The following is a 20,469-nucleotide window of genomic DNA, read 5'->3' as shown; positions in this document are numbered from 1 at the left end:
TTGAATCTTTCACCTTTGTTTTCGGTCAATATCATCGTGCATTTCATGTAATAGTATTCGCTGAACTGTCAAGTATCAGAAACATGTCTTTTGAATTTCAGAATTTAATTTAAGAATTAGAAAATTATAATTCTGATTTAATCTATATACATGGGGAATGACGAATCGTGTTTTAAATTGTTTTCTAATTATAACCTTATAATTTCGTGAATTTACATCATAATCATTATGAACTTATTCTTTTTCGTCTACGTAGCTCGATATACGTGTTTTTCGCCACTAGAAAGATGTGCACTTACATTTTTTGTTCAAATTTCCTAATCATGCTTATGCAATGTTGTAACTCGTCTACACAAAAATCTTTTATTTCAATTCATTTTTGGCAAACACCTTTGGAAGTCTTTTCTAGATCTTTTATAACCTCTCGGGTAATTATCAAAGAAAATCCAGAGTTTTGCATTTACAAGGACGCGTACGGATGATCTTTGTGATATATTCACTTGTACTTTACCCGTAGGCGGTCTTCGTGTACTGTAATTTATGGTTTAAAGGAATACGAATACTTTATTTCTCATAAAACTTCAATTGCTAGTTATCAAGAACATACATAAACATAACTATAAGGTAAAATTATCACATGCATGTGTAAACGATACAATTAAATAAACTTGGAGGACTGACTTTCACATTTATAACTCTTACATAGTTTTTCTAATATTACAATATTTGATGAGTTTAACTGTTGAACAGCTTTAAAGATATAAGGGTTTGACTAACAGTAGTTCCTTAAACATTTCCTTCTTTTTCTATATTTTAAATGTTTTACAATTCATTATGTAATGGTACTCGTCATCAATGTTGTTTGTGTCACAGAGACAGCATATTCTGTCTTCTCTGTGTAAATCCTGACACCTTCTAGACTCAATCGGCAACTACCACATCTATATCTGCGTAATGTATTATTTTAGAAAGGTAAAAAGGAAAAGTAGTTTTCAAATTGATAATTCTTTTTGAAAATACGACAACATTATGTTTTATGCGATTCTGCAATAAAAGCAAAGAATTCTTCTTGAAACTGGTCTTTGGGTTTTTGTTTAAGACATTTTGACACCCATTTATCACAAACTGTGCACAAGGACGGATAACTAATATACGTCCTTGCTGTGCATTATAATTCAAAATAGTTGTAATTTGCAATTGTTTTAAATTTGTATTTTTTCCTCACTAGATAGGTGAAAGTATGTATAAAATTTCTGGTGTTCGTCAAGGTGACAACCTCGCTCCGACACTTTTCGCTTTATTCATAGACAGCTTAGTGCCAGAGATTAACAGTCTATCTTATGGAGTTCCAATTGGAAATGATATGGTCAGTTGCTTACTGTATGCAGATGATATTGTGTTTATATCTGAAAGTGTTCATGGTTTACAAACTCAGCTGGAAACTCTACATAAATGGACAAAGTTAAATTGTTTACATGTCAATATTGATAAAACGAAGATCATGCATATTCGGAAAGCTTCCGCCACTAGATGTGATTCAGAATTTATGCTTGGAAATACCCGGATTGATTTTGCAAATAAATACCGCTATCTAGGCTTAATGATATCCGAAGATATGGACTACGCTGTTTCTGTGAAAGAGCTCTCAACAGCAGCTAGTAGAGCGCTTGGATCACTTACCTCAAAATACATTCATATGGGTAATATGGACTTTGCTACATATACAAAGATATTCGAAAATACGGTTATCCCTGTAATGGACTATGCGTCAGGGGTGTGGGGATCAAAGCGTTTTGATGTACTTGAAAGACTCCAGTATAGAGCAATCCGAACTTTCTTAGGTGTTGGAAAAACCTCGCCGATTCCAGCAATAACTGGTGGTATGGGATGGACTTCTATATTTGTAAACAATCAATGTAATATAGTTCGTTTATGGTGTAGACTTATGAAATTGTCTGATTTCAGGATCAGTCGTAAAGTATTCCTTTGGGATATCGACCTTTCCACACGCTACAAGAACACCTGGTTCAACAGTGTTAAAACAATATTGAACAATAGTGGTCTATCAGCCTTAATTAACTGTACAAACAACCACGATACGATCTCAACAAAATACGTAATTGAATCCGTTAAAACTAAACTGGTAGATACTTTTAAAAGTGAATGGATTATTAATGTTCAGAACATGCCAAAACTAAGAACATACAAGTTACTTAAGACCGAATTTTGTACTGAACCGTATGTTAAAAAGTTCTTGTCCAGAAAACAGCGATCGAGTATAGCTAGAATTCGATGCGGTACACTACCTTTAGAAGTCGAACGTGGTCGATATCGAAATATTCCAGCCGACCGGAGAATCTGTAAAGTGTGCAACTCCAATGTGACTGAAGATGAAATCCACTTTTTGTTTTTGTGTAACCGTTACTCTGTTAGAAGGAACGAACTCAGACGAGAACTCATCTCAGTTGACTTTGACTCCCCAGAAGAAACACTAAAAGAACTGTTAATCAGCAACCCGAAAACGTTGGCAAACTTTATCATAGACTGTTTAAGGATAAGACAAGATGTTATATAAACATTTTTACTTTAACAAAACTACACGACGTAAAAACTGTAAAACTTAATATTTTATATCAATTCAAATGTAGCTATACATGTATAATAATGTTTTAAAATGACAGTGCTTCGTAAGCCTATAAGGCTGGCTGAAAATAACAATGTTCATATCATATGTATTATATAATGGCAATTCAGGTTGCACTTTAATAAATTATTTATTCATTCATTCATTCATATACGTCCTTGCTGTGCATTATAATTCAAAATAGTTGTAATTTGCAATTGTTTTAAATTTGTATTTTTTCCTCACTAGATAGGTGAAAGTATGTATAAAATTTAATGTAAATTGCGAAAATGCATTACGAGCATTAATCTATACTTTTAAGTTAGAATTTAGAGTCTCAACTTTTTTCAAAATCTTTGTTATATTACCCATGTATTATTTAAGTTTATGTCAAAGGCGTTTGATTGGATAATAGTTAAAGGTAGGCGTGGTTTTTGGTAACTTTCCTCCAATCTACTGGCCTATTCGACAAACCTGTGTGCGCTGATGCGTGTAAACTGGGTATTGTAACGGTACGTGTCTTACATCAGAATCTATCGTGCGTGACCAATGTTTATTGTATAATTTCTTGTCATGTGGTTAAATTATCTGAAAAAGTTCCAAAGGTTTCAACTTTTTGAAAGATTTTTTTCGGCAGAAACCAACAGCAATATTTGACGAAGACGAAGACGAAATAAAGGATTAAATTTTAACGTCCAGTGACATATATATATATATATATTACAATGATGTCGAAACAGAACTTGAAATTGACAATAGGTTTGCATAGAACCGCTGCTTTTCCAAAGAATTCACGCTTAGTTGCTATTTCACAACTTCGGGTTCGCATTATAGTTATACATGTACAAATAACTAACAATAAACAAATTCTGATGATTTCTGCAACTGTTCTAGGACCTTTTAGTTGTAATATAAATCTGTGATTTTTCTATATTCGTACTTTCGACGAAGCAAAGCAAATTCGATCTAGATCTGGACATTTATGCATTAAACATTTACAATATTCAATAGTTGTACAAATTTTTTGTAGTACATGTAGAAAATCCGTCTTTTCGGATAAAATCTTAATTTACGTACCATTGTAAAATTGAGAATGGAAATGGGGAATGTGTCAAAGAGACAACAACCCGACCAAAGAAAAAAAAACAACACTGAGCAGAAGGTCACCAACAGGTCTTCAATGTAGCGAGAAATTCCCGCACCCGGAGGCGTCCTTCAGCTGGCCCCTTAACAAATATATACTATATATATATAAGTACGTCTGAGTCAGTTATGAATATAATTATTTTCTGTGACTGTATCTTGATTACATTAATTTGTAGGATCCTTTACTATAGATAATTTAGCTGATCTGTAAACAATAACATCTTCATGCCTTATATATCATGTACTGTAGTACGCCGCTAGATTAAAACTGAAGTGGAAAGGTAACACATGCCCACCGAAAGCTCTTTTTTGCGTCTAGCGGGACGGCTGCAGTGTGGGCGATTTGGTGTCACGATATCACAGTAGCATGGGTTCGAATCCCGGCGAGGGAAGAACCAAAAATTTGCGAAAGCAAATTTACAGATCTAACATTGTTGGGTTGATGTTTAGACGAGTTCTATATATGTATATATATATACAACTCGTCTAAACATCAACCCAACAATGTTAGATCTGTAAATTTGCTTTCGCAAATTTTTGGTTCTTCCCTCGGATACATCTGTTGTAGGGTTGTCACTGACTCAGACGTACTTATGTATATATATATATATATATATATATATATATATATATAGTCCAGTGACAATAAACGCCATACTAATTTCCAAATTGTACACAAGAAACCAAAATTCAAATAATACAAGACTAACAAAGGCCAGAGGCTCCTGACTTGTGACTTGCGCAAAAATGCGGCGGGGTTAAACATGTTTATGAGATCTCAACCCCCCCCCCCCCATACCTCTAGCCAATGTACATATTTTTAATTGTGACTATCTTTAGTTCCGAATCTTTCTATCATTCTATATAATTAATTTAGTTTAAGGTAGATTCATGGTATACCGCCATCTTGGATTGTACAATCACAGTACAAAATCGGTCTAGTTATTTGCCTAAATCTGCAAATTTGGAGACAGATTTGGAATTCAATGTTTAGACTATTTTTTCTATTTAGAGAAAACTTGTTAATTAATCGTATTATTCAAAATATTTTAACAAATATAATTTCTTTTGCTTTTAAAATCTTTTTTTTTCCAAATGTGCCATTTAAGGGGAGATAACTCTTTTAGTACAAAATGTATACTGGGCTAATAGGGAATTTTTTTATTTTTACTTGTAGCAAGAAAACAAGTTCGGTGACACCATGTTTTCTTTTTATTTTCTTAAAACATATTATGAAACCTTTCTTCTCACAATTTATTTCAAAATTCTATCTCATAGAATTTGTTTTATGCACACTAATGTGTTTTTTCATGAACAAACTAACCAAATTTTGGCAATTTTCAACGCCTCATAGCTTGAAAAATAGAACGGTGACCCATACTTTTTATTTAATTTTTGAAAAGAGCATAGTAAAATCTTCATTTTGGCAAATTATAAAAAAATTCTGTCTCAAAAAATATATAATTGTGATCTACCTTAAATGAAAATAAGGAACTTGGAATTAAAACACTGTTGAAGAGAAACTACATATTCGGGTTAAATTCACCTCAGTTTGTTAATTCAAGTTTGACATCTAACATCTTAATCCGTAATCCACATTTACCTGACGACCTTAAATTGTTTATTGTTTTTTTTTTTCAATCGAATATCCTCACACAGGAGACTGAGACAAATATGTTATTTGTAATGGTATTTATCAAAACTAAAATGATGGAAAATATCTTTGTAGAAAATGAATTTGCCTAATAAGCGAATAATTATAATACATAGATTTCAACATCTTCAATAGAGAGATTACTGATAAGATGTCCAAAATATCATGTACATGTATATTGCGATTAGTGCTATATAGTATGTCAATGACATTGAATGCCGCTGAGTGTAAAATATTTGTCAGCTTAAAAAAAATATTTTTGACACTGCTGGTTTTAATTTTCTGACTCAAGTATAAATTTAAGAAAAGTTTATAGTTTCTAAATATTTTTAGATTCAATATTTTATCATTATTATTATTTCAAAGTCTCACCACATACAAACATAAAATGAGAATCACAGAACTAAACAATAATTTAAAAAGATAAATGAGAGCCGTATAAGACACAATATATAAATATAAACAAATTTTTACTCATTTACATTCAAAATTTACAGTGTCCGTATACTGAATGAAATTAAACATCTTTTTCTTTCAGAACAAGTGAAAAAAATGCCGTTTCTTTTCAATATAATATTGTTGATGTTTCTGGCACCTATTGCAGCAACATTGTCGTTATTGAATAAATATATAAATTGTTCGCTATTTGATATTTATAAATTAAAATGTTAAGCTTAATGTATCATGATATGTCTATAATGGGCATTTTAAAAGCACAGGAATATAAAAAAAGAAGATGTGGTATGATTTCCAATTAGACAACAGTCCACAAGAGACCAAAATGACAGAGACATTAACAAATATAGGTCACCGTACGGCCTTCAACAATGAGCAATGCCAAATCCGCATGGTCAGCTATAAAAGGCCCCGATATGATAATGTAAAACAATTCAAACAAGAGAACTAACCGCCTTATTTATATAACAACAAAAAAAATGAACGAAAAAAAATATGTAACACATAAACAAACGACAACTACTGAATTGCAGGCTCATGACTTGGGACAGACACATACATAAATAATGTGGCGGGGTTAAAATTGTTAGCGGGCTCCCTGTCCTCCCCCTAGTCTCGGTCAGTGGTATAAAAGTACATGTACAACATAAAAACGAACTATAATAATCAGTTTAAATAGGCTTAACTCATCAGATGGACAAAAACATGGAGGGTAGAGTGTAATATTTGTAACTGGTCGTTAAGCAACCATGAATCTTTTAATCTTTTCTTTATATTTTCATCTCTTTATTCTGTAATTTAAAGTGCTTATCCCATTATCATCTTTATTTCTGTAAACTCTATTTATTTACTTTCATAGCCTCATATATGTACATGTACATGGTATTTGTTACAGGAACAATTTTGACATAAAAAAAATTACAACAAAGTTAGTGTCCATATTTTCAGGACACGATAAATGACTTGAATTTAGCTAGAAGGTTTTTTTTCTAAGAAAATCCAGTTTTTAACACACTTATGCTTAATACTCACACTATCAGCCCACTTGTGAACTTTTGCACTTAACCGACCCCACTTGTGAACTTTTGCACTTAACCGATTTGAGCTCATGTTATTTAATCTACACCACAAACGAATAATACTTTTCCACTGTTTATCAAAATTAGGTGGTATTCCTAAGTCTCTAGTAACTGTAGCATTTGGTGCATATTTTTGTACTCCGAGAAAAAAAATCTACAAGCCCTATTATGTATAGAGTTAATACAGGAATATGTTTTTTGACCCCATAAACCTGCTCCATATTATATTATAGGACAAACCAATCTTTCATACAATTTTACAAATACAACGAAACAAACACCACCTAAAACAATCGTTTTACAAAAATAAATCAACTTCGAATTACAATGAAGTTTGACTAAAAACCCCAAAAAAGTATCATAAAGTCAAAATAATTAACCTATAAAAAAATACACGCAAAAAAGAAAGAAATACAAAGTTTTGTTTTAAATCCTACAAAAACAAACAATTATATAACACGGCAAACAAAAAGGTGGAAGCCGTGTAATTGTTATGTTTCTTTATTTCTGCATGGGTCAGTGATTTTATTACCTTGTTAATTACTGGCACGTGTCGTCGGACAAAACCTTTAATGACAGAAAAAATCAAATTACGACTTAACTACAATTTCTAATGACTAAAAAAATCCGATACATTATCTTAAAAAAAACAGCGTCCGATGGTATCTTTTTTACATTCATAGCACCATCCCATCATGGGCTTAGTGCAGCTTCTTGAGCTTAGTGCACTAAGGCGGCCTAGGTGGTGTTTAGACGCTCCCTAATATACCGTCGTATATTACAAAAAAATGAGAATGGAAATGGGGAATGTGTAAAAGAGACAAAAACCTGACTATAGAGCAGACAAAAGAGGAAGGCCTATATTACGGGTCTTCAATGTAGCGAGAAACTCATGCGTATACATGTACATACATGCATTATTGTATGCACATGCTTGGACTTAGAGATGCATATATGTACTTGTACAAGTCCAAGATTGTGTTATAAAGTATTTCTTATAAAAATACAAGAACATTTTAATGCTAATCCAAACGCACAGGTGTCAATATCTGCAAATTGCATTTCCGCTAATTATTCAAAGTCCCAATACTACGTTTCCGCAAATTTAAAGTATACGTTTCCGCAATTTGCATTTATTACTTTTCCGCAAATTTACCTGGTAAATTATAAAGATTTGAATGTACATATGTGATAATTTTTTTATTTTTTTTATTTTTAATAAAACAAATGTTCTGATCTCATTATAGCTACAATTTTCTAGATATAACTAGTTGACTCGGGTAAGGATGAGTTAAACTTCATTGAGAAATCTTTGGTTTGGCTTACTTGCCAACTGACATGATTAAAGAATGCTTTGTTGAATTAATTGTCGATGCTCCATCTGACGATAAATGCATGAGGTCTACCGATTATATATTGGAATTTCATATGGGTGGCAATTGAGATTTCCACCAAGCATTTGGGCATCACCCCTGACCCCGAGGAAAAGAGAACAACGAATGCCAGAACTGACTTATGAACATATCAAGATATGTTTGAACATATGTTTTCATACATTTTAATGATGTTTTTTACTTACTTGTTATGATGACCTTTAACTTAATGCATATTTATTTTTTATTATAGCTTTGCTTTCGATCAATAGGTATAATTCCTTAATTATTTGCAGAAAAGTAATAATTTATTTTTTCCGGAATAGTTACTTTTTTTCCGGAAAAGTAAGATATTTATTTGCGGAAACGTAAACTTTTTTTTCCGGAAACGTCATCTTTTTTTCGCGGAAAAGTAATGCCAATTTGCGGAAACGTAAAACGCCGTTCCGGTTGATACAAGTTGTCATTTAAAAAAAGTGAAATTATAGTGTATTTTATGGATGAATAGATAAATTTATTTTAAAGAATTACAATCCCTTAAAAACGAGGCACCATCATATATTCTTATAAAACAGCTCAAATTCAAATCACTGAAGAGACATGTATTTTCGAAATGCGCATCTGGTGCAAGAAAATTGGTACCGTTAATTTTATTCTATATTAACCAGTGACCCGTGTACTAATTTTTAGGAAAAGGGATAGAAAAAGTATGAAACAAAAATAACCGGAAACTATATTTTCAAAATGCACTGCATAATTGAAACCGCTTTAAGGTGTTTCATTTTATTTTATGTTTGTGCGTATACGAAAAAATGATAGCAAGTTAAACTTCAATGTTCATGACTTACAAGTATTATATTTCTTGTAAAATTGATAGATGAGCGTTTTTCACAAATACCGAACATAAGAATATAGCGTGAACGTCAATAAATGGACAAGCAACCCAACGAGAAAAATGTAATTTCAGAGGCATCTACATGTACATGTATAACTAGTTTTGAGTTAGAGAAATCATTCAACATTTTCAATGCCATGCATACGATTTATTTCAGATTTGTGCGTTTTTTTGATTTACGAATAAGTTAATAAGATACAAAAAAGTAATTGAAGCAAAAAAAAAGATACATGAAATAACGAATTAACAAAAGTTTACAAATACATACCTAGGTGCTTTTAATAAAACAACATTTATTTTTTATATTATTATAATTTTATGTTTATGTACCCGATATGGAGTTCTTCTGAAATTAAAAATCACTTGAATGGGTATTTCTGGTGTATATACATGTATAACACGTGATACTTACATGTACAATATACGGAAATGACACGGCTGGGTATTGTAAAGTTACTGAAGGTAGATTACTGGCAGGTGTATATCCCCGGGCGAAAAAATTACTGATTTGTGAAAACGGTTAGGTGTAATTTGTCATATTGTAAACGTTTGAATAGCGCCCATCTCTTCTGTTTTATAATATTAATTGCGCCAATAAATGGAACTTGACACATTCCCCATTTCCATTCTCAATTTTATTAATTGTGTCATATTTACCTCGAAACTATTGCCCAAACTATTAACATATTTACACGTACATGTAACATTAGAATACTTACTTCAACTGTTAAATAAGGCCACACCAATTTGATTTCTTGTTCGACGGACCCGCCCGCACCTATTTTTTTCAAAACAGAATTTTTTTATTTTTTTTATATTCCCGCTTCCCGCATCCCGAAATGTAATCATGTCCATTTCCTGCACCGTTTTTTGGTAAATATTATAAAAAGATATCAACATTTGTTTTTAAAATCACAGTCTAACCTGTATATAACGATTTTAAACATAAAAGCACCCCACCACACTTTGTAAATATCTGTGAGAATATTTGTTTCAGCATGAAACCTATTTATCCAAAGCGGGAGTGCTCCAATATAAATTTATAACAGCGGATTATACCTGTAAAAAACAAAAAATTGGTTTTTTTTCCCCGTTACTTATATTCCCTATCAAAAATGTTCGTTGTTAGAATAAAGTACAAAGAACTTCTGAAGGATTTGCCTTCAACTGCAATTATATTGTATGCTGGCGAAACAAAACTATCCATAGCCGCTGCATGTTTATTCACCTGAACTGATTGATTGAGGGGCCTGTCGTTCAGCAGTTATCCTTTGTTGATGTTGTTCATTGGTATTTTCCCGTTTCGATATACATAATATATAAATTAGATCGTTGGTTTTCCTTTTCGAATTGTGTACGCTAATAATTTTAGGGTCCTTTATAGCCTGCTGTTTGGTTTGTATCAAAGCCCTGTGTAAAAGGCCGTACTTTGACCTGTGTTTGTTATTATCAGGTTGAGAACAACCCTCCCTCAGACAAGGGGTCATATTACTGATGTAGAAAAGAAAATAGAAATACCAAGGATTTGTATAGTTCTTCTATACAAAACATTTGAAAACTTGGAATTTTGTACTCAAAAAGAGGAGAGTTCCATCATATTCTAAACAACTTTTTCTAAAAGAGGGGTCCACTTATTTTGAATAATATTAATCTGTTAAAGTAAATGTGTTAACATGGTTAAAGTCCAGGAATATTACAAAATTCTTGGACATGTTTTGACCATTTAATACCAGATAGATACAATGTAGATATATAGTTCTTTGAGAAAATATGAGCCCTTTTGTACAAACAAATATATTATAACTTATATTGATCCCTCATAAAACATGTAAAAGGGATATTTATAACATTAAGGGGTTGTCCCCAAACTGATTATGACCTGGATGGAGAATTGTCTCATTGTCAGTCACACATACATAGACCTGATTTAATTATTTCTTGGTGAACAGGGAAAAAATACTTCAGAAATTAAAGAAATGTCAAAGTACAAGTGATAAATCAAGCTTTAATATTGTCAAAACCTACTATTTATGTTTACAAAAAAAAATTATAATCGCTCGCCTTTACTTTTCAAGCTTCGCCTCAAAAATTTTCAAATTAAATATTTTTTTATCAAAATTTTCAAATCGCTCGCTCGCCCCAAATTTTGGAGTCCAAAAATCCGTAGAACAAGAAATTAAATTGGTGTGGCCTAACTTTATAATTACTAAAATTCGAAATTATATACTTCTCCTTCCGTATGCCATGTTTTTGTGTCAATTCTATCTTTCCATCAGGTCCATTGTGCACTTTTTTGTCAGTCTAAGTGCACTAAGGAGGCCCTTTCAGTTTGCGAATTCTGAACCTACATGTAAATACCAAAAAGGACCTCCTCAGTGCTCTAAGAAGAAACATTTGAAAACAAGTGTATAATATTTCAGTGTATGTAAAGTGCGGATCCTAAAATATCATTTTTACTGTATATGCCATAAATGTCTAATGTAGAAATTCAATGATAAATAAACAGACGAACTTTTTTTAATTTTTGAAGAAAATGAGGAAAATTGGTTAAAATGTATATGTTCAGAAATACATAATACTAATTAAACAAAGTAAGAGATGCGAGCGGAGTTTTATCGCGCCTAAAGCCATCCAGCTGTGAAATATATTCCATTTCACGAACAGATCGTGCAGGTGCTTTATAACTAACAGGTAAGATGTTGTTGCAGTAAAAAATATTCATTTTAATACAATTATTAAAGTTGTATAACGTAGAATATGTTTTGTCATTCAGTTTCTTCATATTTAACTAAATTCCACCATGATGATTTCGTAATGCTATAGTCATGTTTACTGTCGAATAATGATACTATTCTTTCATTTTCACTGTGGAACGAATCATTAGTATTGTATATGCGGTGCATTTTCACTGTATAATTTTTTTTTCTATCTATTACAGCTCATTTCTTTAAGCATGTAGAGCAAGACTTTAGTTGATTTGCTTGCTTTTTTTATTGGATAATCATTATGATAACACCCAATTTAATTCAAATATTAAAAATACAGGTTAAACTATGCCTATTCATATTGTTTTAAAATGTCAATCTTATTTACAAAGTTTGTATAAACAATTATACAAACAAAGCAAGCAAGCCAACCAAAGTTTTGCTTTACATGCATTAGGAAATAAGCTGTAAAGCCTTAATTTAGCCGACTTGCTCAAACAATAGATAAAGTAAGAGAAAGATTTGATAAAATTTAACTTACGGAGGAAAGTTTGGTTTTAAAACACTCTAATAAATTCAATAGAAATAACATTTATTTCAAATGTATTCCATTTAGTTTCTTATAAAGCGTATAGGGATCTTTATCCTTATTTTTTTATCCATTTCCATGACACTTCACCACTAATTACGTACATCTTGATATAGATTGCACCTTTGTTTTCCCGTTTAAAAGGTTTTACACAGGAGCCCTTTATAACTTGCTATTCGGTGTGAGCCAAGACTCCATGTTGAAGACAGTATTTTGACGTATAATGGTCTACTTTTATAAATTGTGAATCGGATGGAGAGTTGTTTCATTGTCACATACGACATCTATATATGGCTCAAAAGGGAAACGAGACGGGATAAAAAGGGACACAAAAATCCACGCTACTTTTTTACTATATTTATAATGGGCTTAATATGAGTCAAAATAGAGTAAAAAACTAAAATAGTGGGTCGCATTTGGGTATAAGCGTCACGCCGGATTGCCGATTTTTTGCAAGCGTGACAGGTGAAAGTCAAATGATTGTGAAGTGAAAAACGGGAAATGAAGTCTAGCGGGACACGGATAATCACAAAAAAATAGAACTGCATAGTATAAGCGGGATACGGGAATCTACCAAAACAATAAGCGGAATACGGGAATCTGCCAAAACAGTAAGCGGGATCCGGGATCAGAACCCCCCAATGAGACCCCAGAATAAGATATTTTTGTATATTCATCCTATTGTTACAGTCATGCCTTCAATAACAAATGTATTCGATGCATGCATTTTTTTATATTTTTGATCCCTTTTTCAATTTTGTTGGGTCCAAATTTATAGACAAATGTCCTTTAATATAGATATTTGGAATTCGTTGACATGCTGAATCTAACCGTGTATCTAGTTTGGGGATTGTTTGCCTAGTTGCTGAAATAGCCCACATAGAGTTCCAAAGGGTCTATAATCAACAAAAATGAATTGAAGCATGCATTTCATGTACAATAACCCATATGTGTATGGTTTTACCTCTGCGGTAGTATCCATTCGCGGATCTAGAATTTTTCATTAGTAGGGGCCCACTGACTGCCTAAGAGGGCCCGCTGCTGTCACGCTCCAGTGATTCCCTATATAAGTTAAAATCAAGGAAAAACGTAATCTGAAGAATACAATATGACATTTTGAGAATCGCTTTTGTTACAAGTTTGAAAAGCTATATATTTGATGAAGAATGAATGAGGAGTTTGTATTTCAATTTGAAAATACATGTATCATAAATCCTAAAGTCATCAACTAAGTTTTTTTTCATTTGTTGCAAGTGCATTTATCACATAATTCTACAATAAAAATTCCTCGCATCTTTGAAAATTCTACATTAATAATGACTGCACTAACAGTGATAATTCATCGCATCTATAGTTAAAATGGATCGCTTTCAATAATCGATATGCTATATTATGATGCTTTTATAACACTTTTTTGAATTTTAACGCTATGTTTGTATATTATAAAGACATATCACAATGAAAATATGTTAAAACGTAACTTAAAATCCTTTAACTTGATATTTTCAAAACTTAAACAAATACAGTTTTCCCATGATCCTTTATTCTACAATAGACATACCCGCATATAACAGTAAAAATGAACTAGCTGGATTCGCACTTTATATACACTGATATTTGCACAATTAAATGATTGTTTTATTGGCGCAAATGAATGTTGCAGTTTTTATGATTAAGTGATACAAAAAAAAAAAAGAATTCGCGTAATTAACTTGTGGCGCAAATTAATTCTTTTTTAGCCAAACTGGATATCGGCCTTCAAAACATTGTGTATACACAAACAAAGCAATATTTATCTTTTACGCAGTCTAGCCGGAGAATAAAAGTTTTTGCAATTTGTGTAGGATTTTAATTTTAGAATGCAACGAACAAGTAAGAAGATCGTTATGCACGATGAAAGGGAAAAATCTGGTGCGTCGATAAAAATTTCATGGATGCACTTGATAATTGTAAAATTTCAAGTCTTTAAATAACATCCATTTGTAGAATTGATTATTTCGATCCTTCAAATATATGTAGAATAATAATAAAGAAATATATTATTAAGTCTCTTTCATATAAATACTGTAGATTTGTATTTGATCATCGATTGCAAACATAATGTTCAGTGAGAAATATTTCATGTATTCGTACAGAGAACAAATCAACTTCTTTCAGAATACAATTGATTGGTTATTGAAGTAAATGATTTGCGACAGAATAAGTGAAACTTGGCCAGCAGCTTACCTCTAAAATAAAGAAATATAAAAAAAGATAGAGTTAATTCTGTATTTTACTCATACTGCACTTAAGCACTTTTTACAGTCAATACCGAAAATATGAAATACATCGATTTAAATTATGTACACAATGAATAATTTCTGTGTAGTTTTCCGTGTCTACATTTACATACGAGTACAATATAGTAAACTGTATAATTTGTGTATGTATTTGATCCTATGAGCTGTATATTAATTTTCTTACGGAATAAAGAATTATTATAGTTAAAAAGAAAAAAGAGAAACGGTAAATATACAGGAATACATAAAGTTTTGTAAATAGTTGCAAAGGACCACACGTAACTTACATGCCACGAGTTTTCATAGAACTTGGCAATTTTTGAAACGCATGTTTATATGCGATAAAGATCTAGTGCATTTGAGCAAATTAAAATCATGTTATATAATTATCTATCTATTTTATTTTCAACAAATTCACAAGTTTTTCATTTTTAAACCGCGTGTGCATATATATTTTAATGTTTTTATTTTAATTCCTTATATATGAACATGTCACGTGTATTATTCGGGCGCCCTATTATTCATTCGCTTGTTTAAATTGTGAAACATGTGACTTTACTAAGACTGTACGCATTTAAAGTTTGAAACAAAAACTGCAATTGGCGCAAATTGATTCTGCTTGAGTGATTTACCTGTAAAAAGTCCGGGTCTCATCCATGTTTAAAACGAATTAATGCATGTTTGAAATAGCTTAACAGGGGCGTGGCCTATTAGTTTGACGCAACTAACCACTAACTTGATTTCAATTGATCGACTGCAGAGAAATCTATTTGACTGGCGTTAAAATTAATTGATATGAATTGAAATGAATTAAATATAATTTTTATTTTTTGTCAATCTTTATCAAATAACGATCAATCTCATTTAAATAGCGTTAACACGTTTTTGTCCGATCAAGTTAAATTCGGGTTACTAGTGCATGTACATAATAAAATAGGAAAACTCAAAACGCATTCTATTATAAAATTAACTTTATCTGGGTTATCTCTTCCTATGTAGCAATATTCGAAAACTTTAGTTAAAAAAAAATCTGTTTTGTAAAATACAGCTATAATATATGATAAAACAGAATAACTTGAAAAACCTTACACACGAACTAACGAATTACTTTCTACATTTGTACATTTCATTTGAGATCTGGACTCATTTTTATCGTTATTTAAAAATCAAAGATGGAGGAAAACAACAATGACACCTGAAATGTATTGTCATATAAATATTCAAATCCAATATTTTGTCAAAGATGAAATAAATCGTTGTTTTTGCAGTGGTTCATTTATAAATGATCATAACAAACCGTTTCAAACAATATCGCTTTTGTAAGTTCGCCTTGAGTACGATAGGTTGTGTATTTGATTACTGTCAAGATTTAATCAAACAAACCTTTTACTTGTTGATTTTCTACTGATATTCAAAACTGAAAAGAAATACGAAGACTTGTCGGCTGTCAAACAGAAAAATTTGTGCCACTTGGTAAATCATTGTAGAAACTATTACCCAGTTGGCTAAGAAATAGGAATACAACTCAGCGTATCTGTATAGCACGAAACGTGGTTCGTGTTAACACCATAACAATACGTGTTTGTCTAGAATGCATATACTATGTTACCATCAGACAATAATTGAATTTTGTATGCAACGCGTCTTCTGATGGACTGATGTCGTTTTGTTTATCAGCTCATAGACATAATTTTGTCATGTGACCGTGACGTCATCAACGCTTTATTATGATTTTCTCCGGTTTAAAATGGAATTAAGAATTAAATTATAAGAAATGATTGTATTTTTTTCTGCCTATTCGAAATAACATAACAAATGTGGTGCACACTTTAAAATTAACGCTACGCGATTTATTCAGTGTGCACCACATTTTTTATGTTTTTTCTTCATAGACAGAAATAATATTACATTCATTCCTTAATTAAACCTTACACTATTGATCCATTTGGTTATACTGAACAAATAAAATAGATTATTTTGCCACGTGCTCCACGTACTCAAGTGTAGTCTATGTGATTGTTATCAATGTCGGGATTGAGTAAATATCGGTAACAAACTCAAAGCTAACTAGTGGGTGATCAACAATCCCTGAATGCATAATTTTGATAACTTTGAAATTACAAAAAAATAAACGATACGACTTTAATTCAATATGTTGCTTTAAAGCTAGCACTAGTTAAACATTTAAAATTAATGGTGACATATATGACAGTAGAAACAAATTGATGCCATAATTTTGTAATATTGCATCAATGGTTTTTATCAAAAGATACAAAAGTCAAATACTCGTATGACATAAAGAACGAAGGAAACGTGCTTTAGTATCTTAACGCTTTTCACATTTCTAGAACCGGGGATCAAGAAGTTAAACATAAAAATATCCTACATTCTATCTCCATGTCACTGAATATGATTAATGGTTATGTTTTACACAAAACAATATAATTTACATTTCTTAGTTAATACTAATAACACATCTAGACGCTAGTTTAGTATGGCGTCCATATTGCTACACTAGTTTACATTATTTTCAAGCGGCCAGCTGTAGCCCGCCTTTAGATGCGGGATTATCTTGTAATTTCGAAAACACGTTGGTTGTATTTGACTGTTTTCTGCTCTCTGCTCTGGTTGTTATCTTTTTAACACATTTTCAGTTTTCATTTTCAATTCTAGAAATAAACTCAGAATAGCCGAAAGAGCATATTACTTTGTGTTCTAAGTGAATGAAGTTTTTCACACCAAAAACATGTTATCTTTATATGCCGAAAAGTGTCATGACGTGTCCCATTTAGTACATCTATAACTGAATCATTGTCGACATGAATTCAAACAGTTGACTGATTTCAAGAAGATTTTAACTTCTGATATGCATAGTTAATCTACTTTCATCATATGTGTAAGATGGTAATATATGTTGTTTAATTTGTTTCAGTGCCTATTACATCTACTACCAGAAAACATGATCCTTTGAAAGATATTATATTTAGGGCAATGGAATACGTAGAACACAAACTAAACTCTCGAATAGGTAAAGTAACATATATTCTTGGTTCTGCAATCAAAGACTTTTATCTTGCGATTGAACTTTCTACTGTTCAAATACATGTGTTCATATACAACTTCTCGATTAACGCATAGTTCAACTATCACCATTGAAAAAAGCTAATGGTTAGAACAGTCACATACACGATGCATAATGTTTTATGTTACAGCCGGATAACTTTCCTTGAGTTGAATAATCTGTAAATTAATCACTACTTCATGATGTTTATCAAAGGATAATCAATTGTCCTTATGTATAGCATTCAAATTAACATTTTTTTTAACGTGTTCACTAAAAGAAAGTATAACAAATCACACATGCATTGTCCAGTTGTCTTTCGGAGACCTTCTTTAATGTGCTATTTTCGATTCGTGTTTTTAGATAAATTGCAGTTAAAATCAGAAGATAAAGCGCTTCTTGAAAACGTGAAAATTGCTTAGGTTTAGTGTACGTTTTTGAAAACGAGTTGACTCAAAATCGTTAGAACTAGTCAGGGCACTTTAACATTAAACTTTTCTTTTGAGCTTATCAAATCTTTGATTTTTTAGTTTCAAATTTTTTGAGTGAAATTCTACACCAGAACAGGGACTTATATGAAGCATTACATAATCCACCATTTCAAAGAACGGAAGTCCGTTATATACAGTGGATCGGAGAAACTAAAGAAAAAGTGGAGCATGTATTACATAAAGATACACAAGTACCTCGATTGCTGCATGCATGTCTGAGACATTTAGAGGTATATTAGATTTATCAAATTAAACATGTTACATAAGTACTATTGATAGCATGCGATGATTAACACTAAACAAGTGTCATACCTTTGTGAGGGATTTGTGTTGAATGTAAAGAGATGAACTTTGATCAGGGAGTAATTCTTATGATGCTGACTAAATGATATGCTTTTGTGTCCCACTATGCCACGATCGCACTACGATCTGTGAAAAAAATGAAAATTTTGACGATCGTAGTGCAATTGTGCAGATCGAAGTAAGGTCGTAGTACGGTTGGGTTGAAATCTTCATGATCGTGATGAGCGTGGCCAACTTTGAACATGATCAAAACAATCTTGGTGTGGTCGTGGCGAAATCAGGTCGTAGAAGAAGAGTAATGAGAGCGCAGTAAGATCGCAAAGGTCGTTGTACCATCGTAGCGACAGCGTAGCGACAGCGCAATTCTAGTCGTGGAGACTGTGCTACGATCTAATAGCGACTTTACTACGACCTCATTACGACCATCACGTTCTTACCGCGACCAAAACACGCTTCCACTACGATTTTAACACGTTTATACCACGCTGTTTAAGACCATAGTACAATTTTAGCACGCCAATGCCGTCCTCATCGCGCTGTGACTTGACAACGTTCATACTACGATCATCATGTTCATTGTCATTGTCATATAAAATATATAAAAGTTCTCAAGCTTTTGTTTGTCTGTATGTAATTTGGACCTCTTATCCTCTTTCTCCAATGGCTCGACCATGCTTTACACATCTGTGTCACCCCTACTATCGTTCACTAAATCATCGTCATTTGATCTTGATGGACCAGCAATAAGTTGTGATTGAGGTTTGATTGGTCGGTCCGACGTATATCTACTGGATCATGATTTGTTACTATTAGAAATCCCTCTGCCTCTACCTCTACCTCTACCACTACGCCCACGAGTTATATTTTGGTTGCATGACTCCGTTTCCGATGAAAACTCTACGTATCAATGAGAAATAGAAGATATTTATATGAAACACGATGTTGACGATACATTGCTTGGAGCGTAGTAAGATCGGTCGTGCTATAATCACAGTAGAAGTGTTGTAAGATCGTGTTGCAATCTGATAAATCGTGGTATGGTCGTAGTGAGTACGTGCAGGATAGCGTAGAAAGATTGTAGTGAGGACGCAGAATAAGCGTGGTGAGAACGTGGTATAATCGTAGCGGGGTCGTTGTAGAAGCGTAATGAGGACGCAGTAGCAACGTAAAAGAAACGAAAATTTATAATTTCATGCCGCTCATACTGCGAGCTCACCACGATCTGAATTTAATTTAGATCGCAGTGAGCGTGGTGCGATCGTGGTCTAGTTGGACCGGGGCTTAAAATGATGCAAAAATGCAGTATTATCTAGGATTTTACTTTAAGGAATTCAACTGATTCAGGATACATCATTAATTTTTAACTATTTCATGATATTTGCATAATCTAAAACTGTGAGGATTACATTTGTGTTTGTGTGTAATGATTTTCTTGTTCACTTCATTCGAACATATTTATAATATGTTCATTTATAAAGGCAACAGTAGTTTACCGCTGTTCAATAGTCATAATTCGATTATGCGAAAACAATCCGGGTCACAAACCAAAACCAAATCCGAGTCACAAACCAAAACCCTATCCGGGTAACAAACCAAAACCGAGGGAAATACATCAGGTGTATGAAGAAACTGATATACTATGTCAGTTACTTAACGGCAAAAACATAATTGTTGGGTAAATAATATACACTACAAGTCTAGTTTATTAAAATATCCACAACAACAAAAAGACTAACGAAAATTTATAGAAAAAAATCAACAAATGAAGAGATGTCTGACCAAAGCCTTCATTATTCATATTCCCTGGAATCATTC

General features: G+C 32.3%; 1 protein-coding gene across 2 annotated transcripts in view; it reads left to right on the top strand.

Moving 5' to 3' along the window:
* The window catches only part of LOC143044802 (ATP-dependent RNA helicase DHX58-like), a 49,465-nt gene that overhangs the window by 19,097 nt on the left and 9,899 nt on the right, over positions 1 to 20,469 (top strand). For both annotated transcript variants that reach the window (XM_076216967.1, XM_076216966.1), the window contains exons 9-10: positions 17,732 to 17,827; positions 18,391 to 18,581. In XM_076216967.1, the coding sequence (XP_076073082.1) occupies positions 17,732 to 17,827; positions 18,391 to 18,581 (287 nt within the window). The remainder of the gene's footprint in view (positions 1 to 17,731; positions 17,828 to 18,390; positions 18,582 to 20,469) is intronic.

This window comes from Mytilus galloprovincialis, chromosome 9 (genome assembly GCF_965363235.1).
Source record: "Mytilus galloprovincialis chromosome 9, xbMytGall1.hap1.1, whole genome shotgun sequence".
In the NCBI taxonomy this organism is placed as follows: domain Eukaryota; kingdom Metazoa; phylum Mollusca; class Bivalvia; order Mytilida; family Mytilidae; genus Mytilus; species Mytilus galloprovincialis.
The sequence above is the reverse complement of the archived record's forward strand: the minus strand, read 5'-3'. Positions and strand labels throughout refer to the sequence as shown.